The sequence below is a fragment of the Puntigrus tetrazona genome, chromosome 16 (assembly GCF_018831695.1).
Source record: "Puntigrus tetrazona isolate hp1 chromosome 16, ASM1883169v1, whole genome shotgun sequence".
NCBI classification, from domain to species: domain Eukaryota; kingdom Metazoa; phylum Chordata; class Actinopteri; order Cypriniformes; family Cyprinidae; genus Puntigrus; species Puntigrus tetrazona.
In genome coordinates, this window is record NC_056714.1 from 7,171,325 (window position 1) to 7,191,324 (window position 20,000).

The window sequence follows — 20,000 nt, forward strand, 5'->3', positions numbered from 1 at the left end:
TGAAGGGATCTCTTCCTGACTCTGATGGTCGTAGGGTAAGTGTTAAAGCAGCCTGCCACACACACGGGGTCTCTGGAGCTGCTGGAGTGGAGCATCGGAGGGCTTCGAGCTTCTAAAGTCTCTATAGAAACCGCGCGAGGAACACAAGACTTCCCGAGATCCTCTCTCCAGCGCCGCGTCGGTCTCTGTCTTCAGGATATGAAGTTTTCTTTGCGCAAATCCACCGTTTCCACTTTCGTTCTGCGTGAAACCGTGTGGGTCTGTTAATCAGACGTGTGTGTGTGTGTGTGTGGTCTGGATCATGAGGATGGAGATATAACCGCGCTCCGACTCTCATCGATCTCTTCACGTCTCATGGCCATGAGTGCGGACAAGCCGAACTTTCTGTCTCAACCCGAAGTCAAAAACATCTACTTCTATCGCAACGGGGATCCGTACTACGAGCCCAGGCGCTTGGTGATTAACTCGAAGCGGGTTTCGACCTTCGACACGCTGCTGCGGGAGGTGACCGGCGGCGTGAGGGCTCCGTTCGGCGCCGTGCGCAACATCTACACGCCCCGAGCCGGACACCGGGTCCAGTCCCTGGAGCACCTGCGGAGCGGAGAGCAGTACGTGGCTGCTGGACGGGAGAGGTTCAAGAAGATAGAGTAAGACACCTCCAGCCGTCTATCACACCCTTACGTTAACATCTTTGTTTTCCATGTTTTTAACAAAGTCACAAAACCCGTGAAATAGCTCAAAATGAATCTCGGTAATCGTGTAGTAAAAATGTGGCACAAATTAATATTCGATTTCAGTCAGCTGACTTTAATCAGACAAATTAAGGAGCTGCGTTATTTCTTTATTTCTTGTCTTAACAAGGTGTTACACTGTGCAGGAAATGGTCTAATGTATTTGACAGAACTATTATGATGGACACACCATGTTGCTTTTCCTTCACTATCTGATCCAACAATCGGTTTTTGTAAATGTTAGTTCGTAAAGAAATTCATGTGCACAAAAACTCCAACATGAAAATTTGCTGAAAACTAAATAATAATAATCTCATCCACAGGCCATTCAAGGTTTGTTTCTTCATCAGATTCTGAACAAAATGGATGCTCTGGAGTGAATGGGTGCCGTCAAAATGAGAGTCCAAACAGCTGATAAAAACGTCGTGATAATCCACATCATCAGTTAACATCTTGTGTTTGTGAATCAAGTCCATCACGACATTAAAACGTTGCTTCTGGCTAAAAGTCCATCACACGTAATAACTCTTCCTTCAGATGCATGATTAATAAAGTAACATTTTATTTATATAGCACTCGTTTTACTATATAAAAAGTTATTTATGAAGATCTATACACAATATATGATGAATCAAAAAAGGTCAAACCCAAAATACACACACACAAAAGAAACAAATCAATGCAGGTATGTTTTCATGTAAAAGCACACACATTCAGATGATCTAATATCCACTGTCAAACTATCCCATGGTTTGGGAGCCCTTTCTCCTTTTGTTTTATATTTAGTTCATGACTGGATTTTGATGTGAGAGACAACAGGACCTTTTCACTGGAGGAAGCATTATTATGGATTATGAATTTAGTTTCTATGGTCTAAATGTTGCTTTGGTCTTCTCCAGATGTTAACTGAAGCTTTGGATTGCTGCAATGTTTTTATCAGCTGTTTGGACTCATTCTGACGGCACCCATTCACATCCATTGCTGAGCCATTCAATTTTTTTTTGTTGAACTCCTGCTTTAAGCATGAACTTTTAGATCAAACAAAAACTAAATGTACTAAATTTAGTGAAATGTTTGGCCGGTACTATCACTGTTTTAATGGCCACTTCACACACTCTGCATTGTAAAGAGGCTGAAAATAACAAATATATAATTTGTCTTCCTTTCTAGCTATTTACAGATAGGAACCAGGAAGAAAAAAACGCTTCAGCCCAACGGAGTGGTAAGAAGCAAAATTCCTTTCACATTTCTGAATTCTGTGCGTGTACGGTGTGACTAACACAAGCCAAACTCCTATATAACACACAATTAACCACATTAACTAAGAACAGCACAAACACTGAGAGTAGAAGTCAATCACGGCACTAGTTTGGAGGTTAATGGAGTCAGTCGGGTATATATGTTCATCCATACGTCCCTCTGGGCTCTGAAGGCTGACAGTTGACCGCAGGAGGTTTAGACACTGGCAAACAAAGCTGACTGAAGAGCCTGTTTTTCAGCACACCGGTTATATGTCTAAAGGAATCCTGCCGCTTCAGCACATCTCACCTGCTTGAACGTTCAGGAAAGACTACCTGAGCGAGGTGTCGTGTTTAGACACAGCGTCTGCGTTGTCGTCTGGAAAGAATCACTTTGTTGTTGGTTCATTTGGCAATGAATTATTAACCTGTGAATTATTATCCACCTCCTTGGATGCATATTTAAGTCAATGGCTCCGACCCAGGGAGAAAACAAAGCCTCCAGAGGCCATCTGAATGACACTTCATATACTCCCTCAGAACTCAGGACTAGTTAAAGCAGAGAGGAATGAAAAGAAAGAAAGAAAACCGGCACAGGGACTTTTTTACGACAGTCTTAAAATTTTATGAACTCTCTCTCGTCCCACTTTATCATTGTGCTGAGCTAAAGGGCTGTCGCCATGGTAACTGGTGAAACAATGCTCTAATCATCATTAGGCAAGATTGAACAGGTTCTTATATTTACAACGAGGGCCACACTTTGTTCCTACTGGCTCCTGATTGTCTCAATTAGCGCGGCGCTTTGGTTTGGCGGCGTCCCAAAGACGCGGCGTCCCTCCGCTCTCCACACAGGCGTCCCGCGGGGTTACCAGGGGAGACAGCAGGGGCCCGGGAGGCTCCCAAACACTAGATGAGAGCAGATGTGTGTCTGAGCGGTTCACTTAAACACCTTTTAACTGAACTCTGACCCAGAGACAGAGCTGAGCTCACATGTCATGTCTTGGGCTGTGTTTTCTGCTGGCTGGAATGCAGTTTCATATTTTATGTTAATTGTCGTTGGGGAAAAAACAACAACAAAACTTTCAACTTTCATTTGCAAAGCTGATTATTTCATTTAATACAGTCGTGACCAAAAGTTTTGGCAGTGACATTTAAGGTTTTTTTTGCAAAAAGTGCTGCTTAAGCTGTTCATATGTCTCTGCCAGTTCCTGTAGAAACCTTGAGAATAAACACCACAACGAATTAAAGGCTTACTCCGACCCAAAATGAAGCGTTTGTCATGAACCACTTAACCCCTCGTCATTCTGAACCCGTAAGATCTTGTTGGTCTTCTTTGAAACACAATTCAAGATGAATTTGATGAAAACCGAGAGGCTTGTGACTGTCCCATTGGCTGCCTAGTAATAAACAAGATGCAGTGTTTTTTGTAAAAATCTGTATTGTTTAAAGCACTGTACAAATAAAAGTAACCTGACTTGGCAAGCCATTTCCAAGCCTCACCATCAATCCCTAAGTCTTCCATCCTCCCTGTAGGCACTCGAGAACCAGCTCACAATATTTCTTAAGCTTGCACTCATGTGCTGTCTCTTTCCAAGATCTCTTTCTGTCACCTCAATAACTACCACCAACCAGGTGACACTTGTTAAGGTGACAGAAACGGCTCGTAGGAACAAGAAGAAGTGACAAGAAGTGACTTGCAGGGTCTGTGAGATCATAAACCTTGATAAACCCTGTCCCCGGGAACATGAAACAAAGGAGGATTAATTTAATCAGGATTAATTTATATATTAACATAAGCAGTAGCATTTACAAATAACAGATTAAGAGCTGTGGTGCATGATCCCCTTCACTAATATCAGTGGAAGAAAACATGCAGTCTAGACATGATCAGTAAGGGAAGCCGTCTTCCGCTATTGCAAATTAGACAAACACATCTTTAATTGAAAATATGCATTTTCCTATACACACACACATGATTGTCAAAAAGCAGAACTTTCACTCGTACATCCTCAAGAGCTGGGTCAGGCGTATGATATTCCTACAAATTCATACGAATTGGCATCTCGAAAAATACATACGATTTAGCAAAAGTCTTATTAATTCAAGTGAGATCGTACACATTTGTACAAATTAGACACCTTGTAAAATACGTATGAACGGCGGTAGGTCCAGGCTGCTTCAGAGTGATTCAGTCTGTTGTCTGTTAATCCAAAACTGTACCACATTACTCCTATTATAACTTCTTTGCACTGGCTACCAGTTAATTCATCCTTCATGCTACGCTCTCACAATGTATGGGTCACTGCAGGTCTAAGATAAAGCATAGAGGGGACCGAGCTCTGAACTATGAATGACCCACCAGTATCAAGACAAATTATGCCATCTCTCTATTTTCAAATAATACTTAAATACATAAAAATGTACTTATTTTGCCCTGTTAGAATGAATGAATTATTTATTTTTGTGTATTTTATTTGTAATTTGTTTAGTTTTTGTATTGATGATTTGTCTTTGGTCAACTGGATATTTGTCTGTAGTTTTTGCTAGATTTATTGATTGATTGACTTAGACTTATTTTCCTGTGTGCAGCTGAAACCTGTTCCTCAAAGTCGTGTGATTGTATCTGCCAGATTCCTGAAGCCCATCAAAGAACCCTGTGCAATATTGTGAGTACTGTTTATTTCTGTATTTCATAATCCTGAGCTTCTTCTTGACAACACCCCAAGATTTAATCAGATATCTCTGGGGAATACTAAAAACCTTAAGCTATTAGATCGTTCAGAAATGAAAGTTCTTCTACTGTTTATCTTTCAAATCCATTATGCTTTTTTCTGTGCTTTTTTGGAGGAATTTTGTTGCTTTTTTTGCACACAGCAATCACTCACGGTGACTAGATTAGAAAGAGAGAGAGAGATAAAAAAAAGTTAGGTTTGAGTATGATACTACTACGCCATCGTTACAAATGATCAAAACTACATTTATTGTTGGTGTTTTGTGAGAAAATAGACATTGAATGCTCAGTTTTTGTTTTATACCCAAAGTGACAAAGCTTATTGTGATTTTTGCGTGGTAGGTACTCTACAAATAAAGATTTGTTCACACAATAACTGAAAACTAACCAGACTGAAAGACCTCCGTTAATCCAAATGAGGACTGATTAAAACTGATGAAGTGATGTTATTATCAAACAATGTCATTCACAAATCTGACTCGTTTATCTTCATAGTGTGCTCAAAGTAGACAAACGATCAAATCAGATGTTTGGCAGGAAATATTGATATCATTTTCAATCAAGGTGTTAATGCAACAGCACTATTACTGTATTGATGCACAGGTGTACTGTATTCATTCATTCATTTTGTTTCTTTGTATAATTTATTCTAATAAGGATGTCCTTGTAAATAGCATCTGCCAACAAGGAGTGTGTGTGTGTGTGTGTGTGTGTGTGTGTGTGTGTGTGTGTGTGTGTGTGTGTGTGTGTGTGTGTGTGTGTGTGTGTGTGTGTGTCTCTCAGTGTTGTGGCAAACGGAGACGTCCTGAACCCAGCGGTCCGGTTGCTGATTCCCAGACGAGTGACCGACCAGTTCGAGCGGATTCTGGAGATGGTCACGGAGAAAATGGGCCTGCGAATTGTTGGAGGTGTGCGAAGGTACGCGAGCACAAGAAATTAATGTACTTATTTTATTTACTTTGAAATGAAATTAATTCATAATTGAGTTTATTTTATTTTTGAAAAATCTAGCATATGCTGGTTAAGTATGTTCTGAAGCGTGGCTGCTAGTTTAAGCTGATCCTTAGCTGGTCATGAGCTGGTTTACGAAAAAAAAATTAACCATGGATTTATTGGTGTATTGGTCATGTTTTTTTGGTGTATTGATTACCATTTGTGTAACCACAGTTTTACTACAAATACCGTCACAAAACTTTGGTTAGTGTAGCAAAACGTCTCCAGGTTAAATATGTGACCCTAGTTTCTTGAGGGAACGAGACGCTGCATCTGAACGCATTCAGTGTGACCGCGCTCTGAATCACATGTGCATTCAGTCCAAAAGAAGGGTGACACATCAAGGACATGGTGGCGTTAGAGACCAGGAAGCAGTGTTATCTTCTAGGAATGAAGCGCTCACAGGGATGCTGGACGTGTGGCCCTGAGACCCCTCAGTTTCCTGTAGGGTTACATACGTAACCTGGAGACATCCCCCTGCAGGAACTCAAACTACGAAAAAGCACAGCTAGGGCGAGAGAAAAAGAGAAGTGAGCCTCGACCCCTGAAGAGATCAGAGGACTGGAGGCTATGGAACATCTTGATCTTCTCCACATGTCTAAAGCACAAAAGCATCGCTGAGAGACCTTGATAATGCAATGCGGCTTTTCTCTCTGGGAAAACCCCTTGTTCTCGAGCCACCATTGTAGAGGTCTCATTTACAGCAGATCAAAAGGTATAACGCTGGATGCAGCTGCCATTAGACCCAGCAGTTTCTGAAATGTTATGCCTGTTGTGACCAAAAACAAGAACCTGGTAATGTTAAAGGTTTGCCCCCAAAGCAAACCTTAGGAACCTTCTGTGATGTGGAAGGATGTGAAGACATGTCTCTAAGTACATCTGACTTTTTTTTTAAATTAGCTTTTCTTTCTAGCTACTTTGTATAGGTTTCTATGGAAGTACTGGTACTTCTCAGAAGCTTGAGATGGGATTTAGCACATTTAAAGTGAAAGTACTTAATGAACAGCTGTCACATCTCCGGACACGTTTGTTATTGTTTTCGTCTCGTGCCATGTGTTCCCTGTGCCCTGCCTTTCCTCCATGTTAATTGTATGATTGTCTGCAGCCGTGTCTCGTCAGTGTTGTCAATTACCCTGTATATTTAAGCCCGATGTTTTCAGTTCAGTTTGTCCGATCGTCAAGGTCTACACCCGATGTCTACACCCGATGTCTACACCGATGTCTACACCCGATGTCTACACCCGATGTCTACACCCGATGTCTACACCCGATGTCTACACCCGATGTCTACACCCGATGTCTACACCCGATGTCTACACCCGCCTGCCTGTTCTACCTGCCTGCCTTTTTGTATCTTTATTTTACCATTTTGAGATTAAACCCATTTAAGTTTATTTACGTCTCGTGAGCTTCGTCCCAGCGAAAGCGCAACCGTGACAGAACGCTCGGACCCTAAAAAAGTAAATAGCGCGTAATTTCCCCCTTTTTTTTTTTTTTTGTTTGCCATGTTTGCCCAGTATAAAGACCCAAACTTCTCATCCGCCTGCTGGAGCAGGGGATTGCTCTCGAGGACTATACCGAACGACTCCGCTACCCGGACAGCTTTCTGTGCGGAATCTATTTCAGCGGACTTAACACCTCCAGCCAAGCGCAGCTGTCCGGGAGCGGTCCTCGAGAGAGCATCGCGCGCGTCGTCCGAGTGGGTGCTGGTGTCCTGCAAATCAACAATGATGGTTGCGCCTGAGGACAACGACACCAGCCCCACTCCAGATCCAGAACCTAGCCCATCCCTTCACACGCAAGGTCGAGCCCCCAGCCGAGCGCGACCACGGACCCATCGCCAGAGAGAGTGACAGAGCCGTGGAGCATAACAGGACCCGAGCCGAATACGTCCAGACCAGGTGCGCGAGCCAGCAACGGAGCTCCCGTGGTGGAGTCAGCCGTCCTATAAGGAGAGCGCGGAGTGGAGCTCCGCCCACTGCACCTCGGCTGAGGATGAGCTGATCATCCACCTGGGGCTGCTGGATCTGCAAAGGAGCTGGACGATATGGACTTGGACATAGACTGGGCACCTCCTGTGTACTGATTTCCTGTTCCCGTTCAGCTACCCGTTAGCCCGCTGGTTCCGCCCAGCCATCCCGTTAGCCGCTGGTTCCGCCCAGCCGTCCCGTTAGCCCGCTGGTTCCGCGCAGCCGTCCCGTTAGCCCGCTGGTTCCGCCCAGCCGTCCCGTTAGCCCGCTGGTTCCGCCCAGCCGCCCCGTTCCAGTGCCCGCCCCACGCGCGCTCCGTCCCGTTCCAGTGCCCGCGCCACGTGCGCTCCCGTCCCGTTCCAGTGCCCGCGCCACGCGTGCGCTCCGTCCCGTTCCCAGTGCCCGCGCCACGTGCGCTCCGTCCCGTTCAGTGCCCGCGCCGCGCGCGCCGTCCCGTTCCAGTGCCCGCGCCACGTGCGCTCCGTCCCGTTCCAGGGCCGCGCCACGCGCGCTCCCAGTTTTCCCACCTCCCACCTGATCATACCACGCCGATGGATCCCAGCAGCCCCTGCGCTCATCCTCAGCTCACCATCTGGAGCTCGCCACGGGTCTGCCGGTCTCCATCGCCGTCGAGGGTGGACGATCCTCGCCTCACCGTCCCGCCTCCGAGTCCCGGACTCCTCCTCGGCTCGTGACCCGCCGGCTCCCCTGGGGCTCCTAGCTCCCTCCTCTACACCGTGGTCCGTCAGTCCATCAGCTCCACCAGGCTCCATCGCCTTGGTCTGTCGTCGACCATCCGTCGCCTCGGGATTCCTCTCCTCCGGCCGCCTCGTCCCTCCATCCCACCGGCTCTGTCAGGCTCCTCCTTCCTCCAGCTTCACCTCAGTCCTCAGTCACTCTGGCTCCGCCGCCCTTCCCGTCCCCGTCTCCGTGTCAGTGCCGAAGCCTCACGGCGTCGCCTTGGACCTCCAGCGCCTTGACGTCACCCTGGCTCTTCGGCTCTCCGTCTCCGCCTCAGTCTCCTCCACCACCTGCTCCGCCGCCGTCGGTCGGCTTCCATGGAGCCGATGGCTGCTCCTCCTCCATGGCTCCTCCCTCCGTCGGCTCCACCTTGGACCACCATAGCTGGGCTCTGGATCTCCTCCTGCTCCGGACTCCTCCTGTCTCCTTCATGGCTCCTCCCTCATCTACACCTCCTTGGACCCTTCTGCCTTCTGCCTGCCCCCTCCTGGGGATCCGTCCTCCACCAGAACCTCCTCCCAAGACCCCGTATCCCCAAATCCTAGTCATTTTTGTTTTTGTTTGTTTTTATTTGATGTTACTCTTTAGGTGCGAGGACGCACCTTCCGGGAGGGGGTAATGTCACATCGCCCTGCCTTTCCTCCATGTTAATTGTATGATTGTCTGCAGCCGTGTCTCGCCAGTGTTGTCAATTACCCTGTATATTTAAGCCCGGTGTTTTCAGTTCAGTTTGTCCGATCGTCAAGGTCTATACAAGGTCTATACCCGATGTCTACACCTGTGTTTATCCTGCCTGCCTGTTCTACCTGCCTGCCTTTTTGTATCTTTATTTTACCATTTTGAGATTAAACCCATTTAAGTTTATTTACGTCTCGTGAGCTTCGTCCCATGAAAGCGCAACCGTGACAACAGCATTCACTCAGTATCATTATTTAATTTTTACCAAGACAGTTTTTAGAGTCTTTGGCATCTAAACTCTTCATATGGAGGTATGTTGTTCCAGAGCATATGCTTGGCTGCCAGCCTTGAGCGGAGTGACTGCATCTCCGTCCGTTCTACAGCGTCAGATCGATAGTTAGGCAAATTAAAACTCAGCTTTGGAACAACAGATAACGAAAAACGACGCAAAACCCCCTTGGCTTGTCTGTTGTGGATGAAGCTTGACGCACACACATGATCTCGTGCCTGGCTCCATGTTTAAAACAAATGAAAATTCAGTCTAAATGCTTCCTAATTTCACCCGGATGAAATTAAATAAAAGATTCAGCACTCTTTCCACTTTTTCTTAAAATTACTTAAAAATCGATATAAATCTGATAAGTTATATATACATTGCTCAGGGTTCTGCCCTGGCAGCTTTTTGTGTGTTTCAAACAAATACAAAAAACATGCTATGACTTTTACGCCAAGCCAGCAGAGGGAGCCCTAACCTCTGGATGAACTGTGAGTGCTTCCTCTGCTGCCACTTCCTGTTCCTACTTCCTGGGGACTATAAATTCTCACCTGCATGTAGCATTGTTGTAGTTAGCATAGCCTTTATGCTTTCTGATTTTGACCTGACCCCTGCCTGATTTTGGATTTTGTTGTTACCTTCCCTCTGATATTCCTGTTTGCTGTGATTCTGACGTGTGCCTGCTTAGACCAATGCGTTCATCCAAAAAAAGCCTGCAAATGGATCTGCACGCCTCAGACCCCTCAATCAGTCTTGAGGAGAACGCACTTCCTGTCACAGTGTGTCATGTCAGGTCTAAACAGACCACTTCTATCACAATGTGTAAAAGATGCATGCTTGCAGACATCAAAAAAAGCCATCAAGAAATTATGATAAGACTACATAGTCGTGGCCAGGTCAAAAGCGGGTGGCACACGGGTTCTTCTCTTGATTGTTTACGTTCACAACACTTTTTGACAGTATTAGCACAGTCAGATGCGATACGTTACTAAGTTCAGTAATTATGTGAAAGCAAATGATATACTTTTGTGATTGTGAATAAGTGCAGTGCAGAGTTAACATGTGAATGTGTGTCGCATTGTACAGTATATTCAATAATGTCTCAGTCACTTACTAGAAACCTGCACTCTTTATAAGCACACTCCCTTCACTTATTCTTCGGCTGGTCTCAAGGTCGCAAGCTTCATTCTCTGGACAATCCTACCTGTCTGCTGAAGTCTCTTCAACCTGCTAAGAGGAGATAAGGAAAGACTTTCAGACAAGACTGTTTCTTGAATGCGCCTTCAAACATTTTAACTAAAAGCTGTTTTATAATAAATAGCAGACCGTGACCAGACGTGTCAATCATATTTCATACTCTTTCGTGCAAACACCATGACAAAACTCTTAATTCATTGATGCATACTGTATAGTAATCCGACAACGATAATAAAACAACAACGATAACTTAGTTAATATAATACAGAAAGGCAAAACTAACAAGTCCAACAGCTTGCAAAGATATAACAATCTGGACTGTTCAAAAGATTGTATAGATATAAATACATTTTTTAAAATAATTTAATAATTATGTGCTTTGATTTCAGAGTTGCAAAGATGTGTCTTCTCTCCTTCAACAGGTGTAATTTGGCGTTTGAGTTAAAACACTCAAAACATTCTTACTTCTAGAGTCATGCAAAATCAGATCTGTTATCATGCTAAAAACCTGTCACTCATCATCTGTCTGCTGATCCTTTAATACTGGCTAAAGTGCACAACGTCAGTATCAGCACCAGTCTCTTTGCAGTGTGTGTGTGTGTGTGTGTGTTAAGATGACTCATTAAATGTAGTATATGCACACTTGGGCTTGTATGTTAACCAATTATCAGCATTCTTCCAATTAACAACTTATATGTTTGAAAAAAAACACCCAAAACTCCCCAAGCCAATATTTACCCATACAATCAAATTCAAAACCACCCAATCTGGCAACACCACCCTAAGGCACTGAGTATGCTTGAGCCATGGAGCCACCGGAATCTAGTGTCTAGTGATGGCTCTTTGTCTAGAGTCTGCTTTATCCCAGTTCATTCCCGTTTAGTCCTGAGTCGGTTCCCAAGCACATACTAGATTCTGTTCCAACTCAAGAGTCTGCTCCAGAGCCTGTCTCAAAGTCTACTCTAGTACCAGTCCAGGAGCCTATTCCTGAGGACCCAGTTCCCGCTGCCACCAAGGGCAGTCAAGAGTTAGTTCCTGTCATCCAAGAATCGGTCCCTGAGTCTGTTCCTGCGGTCCCCAGAAGCTGTCAACACCTGGTTCCTGACTCTGTTCCTGCGGCCCAGGAGGGTGGTTTTACAGCCCCAGTAAAAACTGCACTTAGATATTTTCCTCAAATCACACAGCCCTACACCAGAGTGAGAATGACCCCGTTGAAATGTGGTGGAATAAAACCCGAACTGAATACTATAATCTTTTTCTACAGTGTGCAGGATTGAGACACATTTGGCAGACAATTCCACTCAGCTAAATAGTCTACTAAGGGATTTAGTCTATTGAGACTGACTTCTGCTGCACTGAGAGCTGATAGCTCGGTGCAGCAGGAGAAGGCTATCAAGCTGCTTTAGAGACCTCCAAAGAGCCTCTCGGCTCAGTAACGTGTCCAGGCAAAAGAGACTGAGAGCAGTGTTCGCTCAACGTTTTTAGCCAAAGATTATCCAGCAAGAATGATGGATAATCAAACACCAACAACCCTTGCTGCCACTTCAGCCTCCTTGGAGGAAGAGAGAGCGTGCTGATTTCACACATAAGCCTCTTTTACTCTTGAGAAGAAACATCTCATAGCCGCAGCTCAGCGTGATAAATGATAAATGAAAAAGTGATAAGTCTCAGGAATGCAGATGGAGAAGGTGAGCCCATCTCCAACCCGTCCACCAGATCCGTATGAGATTCCTCTCAGTCGCCCTGGTGAGGCCAGCTTAAACCAGTTCATGACCAGCTAAGGACCAGCTCAAACCAGCTCAAACCAACAGCCCTCAAAAAATACTTACGTTTTTTATCAGGATAAGAGTCATACGTCATAAGAGCAATTAAAAAAAGGCACAATTTTGAATTACTTTCATTATCGTGGTTCTCCAGGAGAAATGTTCATGAAAAGTGCGTTTTTCTCATTAGGGAAAAAGAAGTATTTCTGATTGCCTGAGCTGTACTTACCTAATGAATGCCTTTGACATCTTCTCTTACAGCCTGCACACCTTTGAAGGGACTCTGGTTGTGGATGGGAAGGAGTTAGAAAACGGACAGTTTTATGTTGCTGTGGGCAGAGACAAATTCAAAAGCTTCCATACAGTGACCTGCTGTTCAATAAACCCATCGTCATGAAGAGAGTGAACGGGTCTAAAGCTGCGTCTTTACCGCCGATTTACAAATACAGAAGACAGAACGGAGACGTGAGTACAAAAACATTACAATAGCAGTGGTTTGCAGTGGGTTTTCAAGGGTTTAATGGTTGAATATTGGCATTATGAGGTGGGGAACCATCATCTGAGCAAGTCTGAGTGTGACCAGGAGAAGAGCAGTCCTCCGGCGCAGAGCTCTAAAGAGCAGCTGTCTTCTATAGTCAGAGAGATCTCACAGGCCAAACTCATGAACATACGCAAGAAGAGGAGTGAACTCACGGCTTCACAGGAGACTCAGGACCACGGTAAAACACCAACACATCACCTGAAACATCTGCCACGTCTCAGATAAATGAACACAGTGCAAGTTTGTTAGTTTTTTTTAAATGATAGAATAAATGAAATCTAAACAGATAAAAAAGAAAAGAGTAAGCGTGTGTTAGAGGCCTTTTTAGTTTTGATAACTGTATAACACAAAAGAAAAGGCACAGAAAGAGTAGAAAAAGAATAGAGGAGCTAGTACAATATATACAGTATACAGTACCGTAGAAAAGTTGGAGATCAATCAGATTTCTGAAAGATGTCACCAAGACTGCATTTATTTAATCAAACACATACATTATTACAATTTAAAATAGCAGATTTTTTTCTGTGTTAAACTGTGATGTATTTCTGTAAAGCGCAGATGAATTTTCAGCATCATAACTCCAGTCTTCAGCGTCACATGAAATCAGAAATCATGCTAATATGATGATTTGAAGAAACATATTAATTTTAAAAACAGTTGACCCAATGAATATTTTTGTGGAAACAGTGATACAGTTTATTGTTCAGGATTCAAAAGTAGAAAGTTTAAAAGAAAAGCGTTTATTTGAAACAGAAAGATTATGCATGCCTTTACTTTTGATACCATTAATGCATCAACGATGACTAGAAGTATGAATTTGATGAACAGAACAAAATGGTAACATTTTAACATTAACATTAAAATAATTGCTATATTTTTTATTTAACTTATTTACTGAATTATGTTTCCAGTGCATTAACTAGATGAGTTAGTCAATGGTAAGATTAATAAATGCTTTCAACCAACCAAATGAATATTTCTGACATCAAACATAAAACTTTATTTAAACATAAGACCTAGATATAATGTACAAGAAACTGTAGCTTTAGTTAGCCGCCATCGCTTCACCAGTCTGATGTATTGAATTGAAATAATACAACACCTGTGAAAGATCATAAAGCTGGAACATCTGTGAATGCTTTTGTTATTTCTGTCAACTTTGGTGATGAGTTTGTATCTGTATCTGTGTGTCAGATTGTCTATTGTCTGATAGCGGTGATGTAATTCTCTGAAGCTTATATAAGACTCTTCCCCTGGTGACCGTGAGATGGCGCTGCTGCTCTGTGTGTGTGCTGCTCACACGCTTGCTGTGGCATGAGAGGGATTACATCATGCTCCTCACCACCACCACCATCATCATCATCATCATCACCATCATCATGTTTCCTCAGATTGCAGCCGGAGGTGTGCGATCAGCGCCACGCTCCACTGCACGAGTCTCTTTCCACAACATCTCACCAAGTGATGACATTTCAGTGCAAAGAGAGCCAGGCAGAGATCGCCCCCAAACGCTATTAGTCACGCTCCGCATTCTGAAAGAGATTTGATTCATACTTAAATTGATGCGATGAAAAATAAAGATCAGGAATAAGAGGTTTTGCAGTGAAGGGTGTAGCGTAATGAGCAGCGTTTGATCTGGAGCAGGAGTGTCCGTGAGTGTGTGTGTGAGTGTGAGTGTGTGTGTGTGTGTGTGTGTGTGTGAGTGTGTGTGAGTGCACAAGTGTCTGTCCCTCATTAGTACTCGAGGTCCTGCTGGTACCCAGGTGGCCCGATACGAGCCTATTAAATCTCCATGGTGATGAAGTCAACAAAAGCACATCTCTTCTTCATGCTTCCTTTTCTTGGGCCGAGCAGAACATGATTCTGTGTAAAGCCATTCTTACGTAACATGTTATGGAATATTTTATACGCAGTTACTTTCACACTACAATATAGGGTTATTTATATAAGGTAATGTATAGAGTTACTATCGTGTTCCTTCTGGGTTTGCGTGTTTGTTTCTTTAACAAAAATCACTAAAATCTTTGGGGAGTGTAAAGGCCCTTTTACACCAAAAGTGAAATGAATGAGCCTCAATTTAAAAAAGAAATTTAAATTTAAAGACGCTACTTTACTAGTTACTTGAAAAAGTAATCCGATTACTTAACTCCCAACACTGCATATAAAAGCCTCTAATAAAACATAAAACCTTTTAGACAATGAATGCATAAGAACAAGTGTGGCAAAACTTGTTTTTTTAGAAAATAAACACACAAAATGACTTTAATTCTCTCATAAAAATAGGCCAGTTTATTAGTCCAATCTTGAACGAAAATGAGTTGTCACTTGTGAATGAATCAGAATTTTTGAATGAATCGGTTGAGTGAATCATTCAGTGACTCACAGGAACAGAGCAGAGGCCTGTCTTTATAAGATAAAGACAGGCCTCTGCTCTGTTCCTGTGTGTCTGAAATCTCAAACTCTCTGAGCTTTTAGATATATAAATACTTCACTACATTTTAAAAGTATGTTGTGTATGGTATAAATGATCTAGTATTTTATGCAATACACAACGTATTTTATGCGTAAAATCATATTTTTTTAACATTAGAATGATTTTACACAGACACTATTAAATTAATTTAATTCATTATTAAATGAATGGAGATTGTAACGGCTCTGCTTTCCGAGAACATATCCACCAAGGTCACTTAAAGGGGACTCGAGTATGACAGAATCAAACCAATTACCAAATGGTAATAGTGAGTCAGTTTAACCATATCATATTGTAAATTAATGAAGTTTCCAATGTCGCAAGATAAATGTCTGCGTTTGATTCCTTCACGCAGCATATCTGGTTACAGAAGCATGGAGTTTAGTTCTCCGATCTCCAGCATCTCCAGTGCGGTGTTATAACCCTGCTTGTGTTTCAGGGGTCTGATGTTAGACCGTGAACAGACAGATGTGTGCTGTGATGATGGGCAGAATCATTTAAAACCAAACAGAATTAAAGTGGACCCTGTTTAAAGATGCACTCAGTCAGTTTGTGTATGTTTCATAAGCATGAGCCGATAAAAATAAATTGAATTTAGATCAAAAACTATTAAATGAGGAGAAATTGCGCAGTGAGCCTTATTTAGTTGAAAATAATAATTAGGAATAAAATGATTTTTACACATGCATTTAAAATGTCAATGATCTATAAAGACTGTTTTGAGCGAAGCTCAGTCTTTAAAGCGGCAGGAAAAACATTTAGTCGCTCTCGCACTGATGAATATCCCTCTTTGATAAATAAACCGTCCATTAGAAGGCAGGAAACGGCGTGCTGGAATATAACACTGTGCATACATTTGAATATCAATGATTTGCCGAGGATCTGACACCATTAACGAGGGAGTCTAACAGATGGCACAAGTGTTAAGTGAATGTAGGGCAAATTCTCCAATCACATGGCATAATGAAGTCGGAGAGGCTGAGGACGTGTGGATGTGTTCGAGAGAGGGAAGGAGGAATCGGCTCCGTCCCACTCCAGTAATGACAGGATCAGAGGAGTGTGGAGCCGTACGAGATGGCTTTCACACTTCAGTATCTCAGGGCTCCTGGTGACAATCCATCCACAGTACTGTAATAATGCTGAAATAGGCCATTAAGGTGCCTCTCTCTGTGCCTCACTTCACAGATCAGACTGTACGTGTGTGTGTGTGTGTGTGTGTGTGTGTGTGTCTGAGTCTGAGGTCTTTCAGCACCTCCGAACAGACTGAGATGTGACAAGTGCTAAAGTCTTGCTCGCTTCTAATTAGATCATGGCCTGCAGTGATGGCAGTAATGCAATATCTGAACCAGAGGCGAGAGACGAGAGAATGAAAGAGGATTTGGAAGAGGGAGCCGGATCCTTCTTTAAATGTAGAAATTACGTTTTCTTGTTTTTCTTGTCCGCGTTCTGTGCATTATTTTGTTTTCTGTGTCATATACCAGTGTGATCTCATTAGAAGATGGACATACTGGAACATAAACTGTATTTTTATTTATTTATTTTGTTATATCCGAATATTAGTAGCGTTTCTCATTAATACTATATAGGCCATTTCTAAAATAAAGGCTTTATAGTATGAATGTGCAGTTGCTGAGATGATTTTTTTTATTTTTATTTTTTTATGGTAAAATAGTTTAGTCCTGTCCTGTCTTAGCCATTCAAACTATCTGATCATCTAAAGGACTGCTTGCTAAAACCTGATAGCATTCATTTCTTCAGCTTTGGGCCAATTTATTGGTCTCAGATGGATTTTAAGCAAAACTGTCTACATAACTGTGGCCCTTATATTATTCACGCCTGTATCTGTATTTTTGAATGAATCGGTTGAGTGAATAATCCAGTGACTCTCTCATAAGGACAGGCACTCGTTTCCTTCTTTTATGAATCGATGGTTGCTCCCGAAACTAAATACTCTCTAAGTCGGTACGTATTTCTAAGAAAGAAGTAATTACTTTGCGATCTTTAATAAAATTGTTTAGTATTTAGATTTTCTTTTCTATTACAGTGTATGAATAATTCAATCCGTTTTCACATACTATTTTTCGCCTACAGTTGTGTATTTATATTCATAAGCACAGTCTTGAACGAATCAGTTATATTAATAATTCATAAAGACAGTGTCACTGTAACAGCAGGAAGAGTGACGGTAAAAACCCATCACTAACACACAGTCAGCTCGACCAATCAGATTCCAGGACAAGAACTAACGACGTCTGTAGGGTCAGGTCAGGCTTGTTTGTCAGTGTATCCACCTGAGCCCTTAACCACAGATTCACACACACACACACACACACACACACACACACACACACACACACACAGACAGAGAGAGACACACACACACACAGACAGACAGAGAGAGACACACACACACACACACAGACAGGCGCACACACACACACACACACGCACCAGCTGAGAAAGATGACAATCACAACATACCTGTCTTTAAACACTGTATGAAGTATTCATGTACAGTTAAGCAAAGGGCTGAGTTGGCATTTGTTTCAGTATAAACCCCTGGATATACGATACTTTGGAGGAACTTTTTCTGAACTGTTGAAATTCTTCTGAAAGAGTGTGGCGTACGTGATTGGCCGAGACGGAGGTCTGTGTAACAGTTGCTGGGCGGAGCTTGGAGCATCGCCTCCCTGGGTTTGCTGGCCGCTGGTAACAGCGCTCTTATAGGAGTCTCCCGTCTGCCTCTGACAAATCAACAGGAACACGAGAAAACACTGCAGCGAATGAAAGTCAGCACCTGCCCCCGCTTCCTGAACACACTGAGACAAGGAGGAGGTCGTAATCAGTGCAATTTTATTTTATTTTCGGTCCTCCCACCAAAAGCGTGATGGTTTATTTTTGTCAGAACTGGCAAATTGCTTTCCACCAAAAGGCACAGCGCGCCTTAAAATATTCCCAATTAAGCCCCATTTCTCAGTGATTGCTGCTGATTATACAGTATGAAGGCCATTAAAGACTGAAAATCCAGGCAGCGACTTCCATTGTGAGCCAGAATAGCTTGACGTTGCTATTATAGGTGATGAAATTGCTTCTTGAGAGCAGCGCTGTCAGTCAGATGCTGCATTAGTGCTCTATCACCGCTTTAAACGCTGGCCGTTTGTTCTCTGTGCTGAGACCGGGCTATCTGGGATCTTTTTCTTCTGAATGTTAATTCTTACACGCATGCATCTGGAAATGCTGCCAAACAAGAATCATCCTTTTTGTTGCCCTTGTGCTTTACAGAAATTAACAAAGCACCTCGTGTTGAATATGTCTCTTTCATCGGTTGCATTCTTAATCTGTGATCAGAGACTGAAGGTTACTTGGTTTATTTTAATGGAAGGCTTCAGTGGAAATATATTGTTTGGTGGATATAATGAAATATAATCGTGCCGCCACACTGTCAGGTTGTCAATTTTTTTTATGATTAGACATGATCATTGTTGCATTTCAAGGCTTTCATCTATTTTTTTCTTTGATGGTTTTCGCAGGTTTCCTCCTCTTCTTATTTATTCATTATTTTTGCCACCTTGTGATTTAGCTGTGAAAGGAAAAGCTGGTAAAGGTCACGCCTGCATGGGTCAGTCGTGGCTGAAGTCTTGTTGGTGATGCTGGAGCTGTCGAGAGTGGTCTCACATGCAGCCGTGACGCTCTGAAGGAGCTTTATTGGATTAGAGTTAGTTTTAGTCAGTGCGGAGCGAGTTGAGGACGTTGCTCACGATAGCAGTTATTCATACAGTACCTGCAGAACAAAAGCAGATCCGACTGCATGCTTTTCTGAAGGGAATGTGACTTTTGTGTGATCTGTAAAGTCATGGCAAAAACTACAAGCGGTGGGGAAAACATTTGGTGTTTTCTAGTTCATTGTGATTTCTAATCTAGCTGTGCCATTAAAATCAAACCATAAAATAATTTTCCTGTAATTCACCAGTAATGCCCTATTAATGTCAATGTTGTTTCGATAAGCAGCGCGCTCAGTATATTAACCTTAATTGTTCAAATACAGTCAACAAGACAAAATAATAGCACACTCTCTACACAGTTTGGGTATTAAAAGATGGATCTCAGACTCATAAAGTCAATAAGTGTACGCTCAATCCTCGAGTGTAGAAGTGAAGATGTGTGATTAATCGTGTCTGTCATACATATTTCATACGCTCTCTGTGTTGATGAGGTTATGGATGTGATTGGTTGCCTCTGAGCTGCACATGTTTTGTCCTCATTTACATGAGAGCAACATCATCTAACGCCGCGCTGCCAGGTGCATGCGTACCAATCGCTTTTGCTCATTTTATTACCGTGTTCTGATGTTTGGCTCGATCGGGTCTGCTGTAATTGAAGCTGGACTCTGGCGCCGCTTACTCGCTAACATTATGTAGATGAGAGAAGGTCTTTATTATAATAATCCACGAGCAGCTGATCTAGGAGCATGTAGACAGCGGACGCGCTCGTCTCCGGCCGCAGGAGTTCAGGAGATCGCCTCGACTCACGGCTGGAGCTCAGAGACAGAGACAGACTCGATCCAGAAGAAGAAAACTACCTGCACGTGAAAAACCTCTCATGCTGTAGAATGAGAATGCTGAGGAGTTTGTCCTGTTTCTTCATGTCATTCCAGACAGAAAAATCTCACT

The 20,000-nt window shown here is 43.0% G+C and overlaps 1 protein-coding gene across 1 annotated transcript in view; it reads left to right on the plus strand.

Moving 5' to 3' along the window:
- The first annotated feature begins 87 nt into the window (after nt 1-87).
- The window catches only part of LOC122360219 (doublecortin domain-containing protein 2-like), a 22,497-nt gene continuing 2,584 nt past the window's right edge, over nt 88-20,000 (plus strand). Inside the window, 7 exon segments of the mRNA XM_043260641.1 lie at nt 88-647; nt 1,902-1,953; nt 4,559-4,635; nt 5,484-5,618; nt 12,578-12,666; nt 12,669-12,781; nt 12,861-13,035. Of these exon segments, the coding sequence (XP_043116576.1) occupies nt 355-647; nt 1,902-1,953; nt 4,559-4,635; nt 5,484-5,618; nt 12,578-12,666; nt 12,669-12,781; nt 12,861-13,035 (934 nt within the window). The 5' untranslated portion in view covers nt 88-354.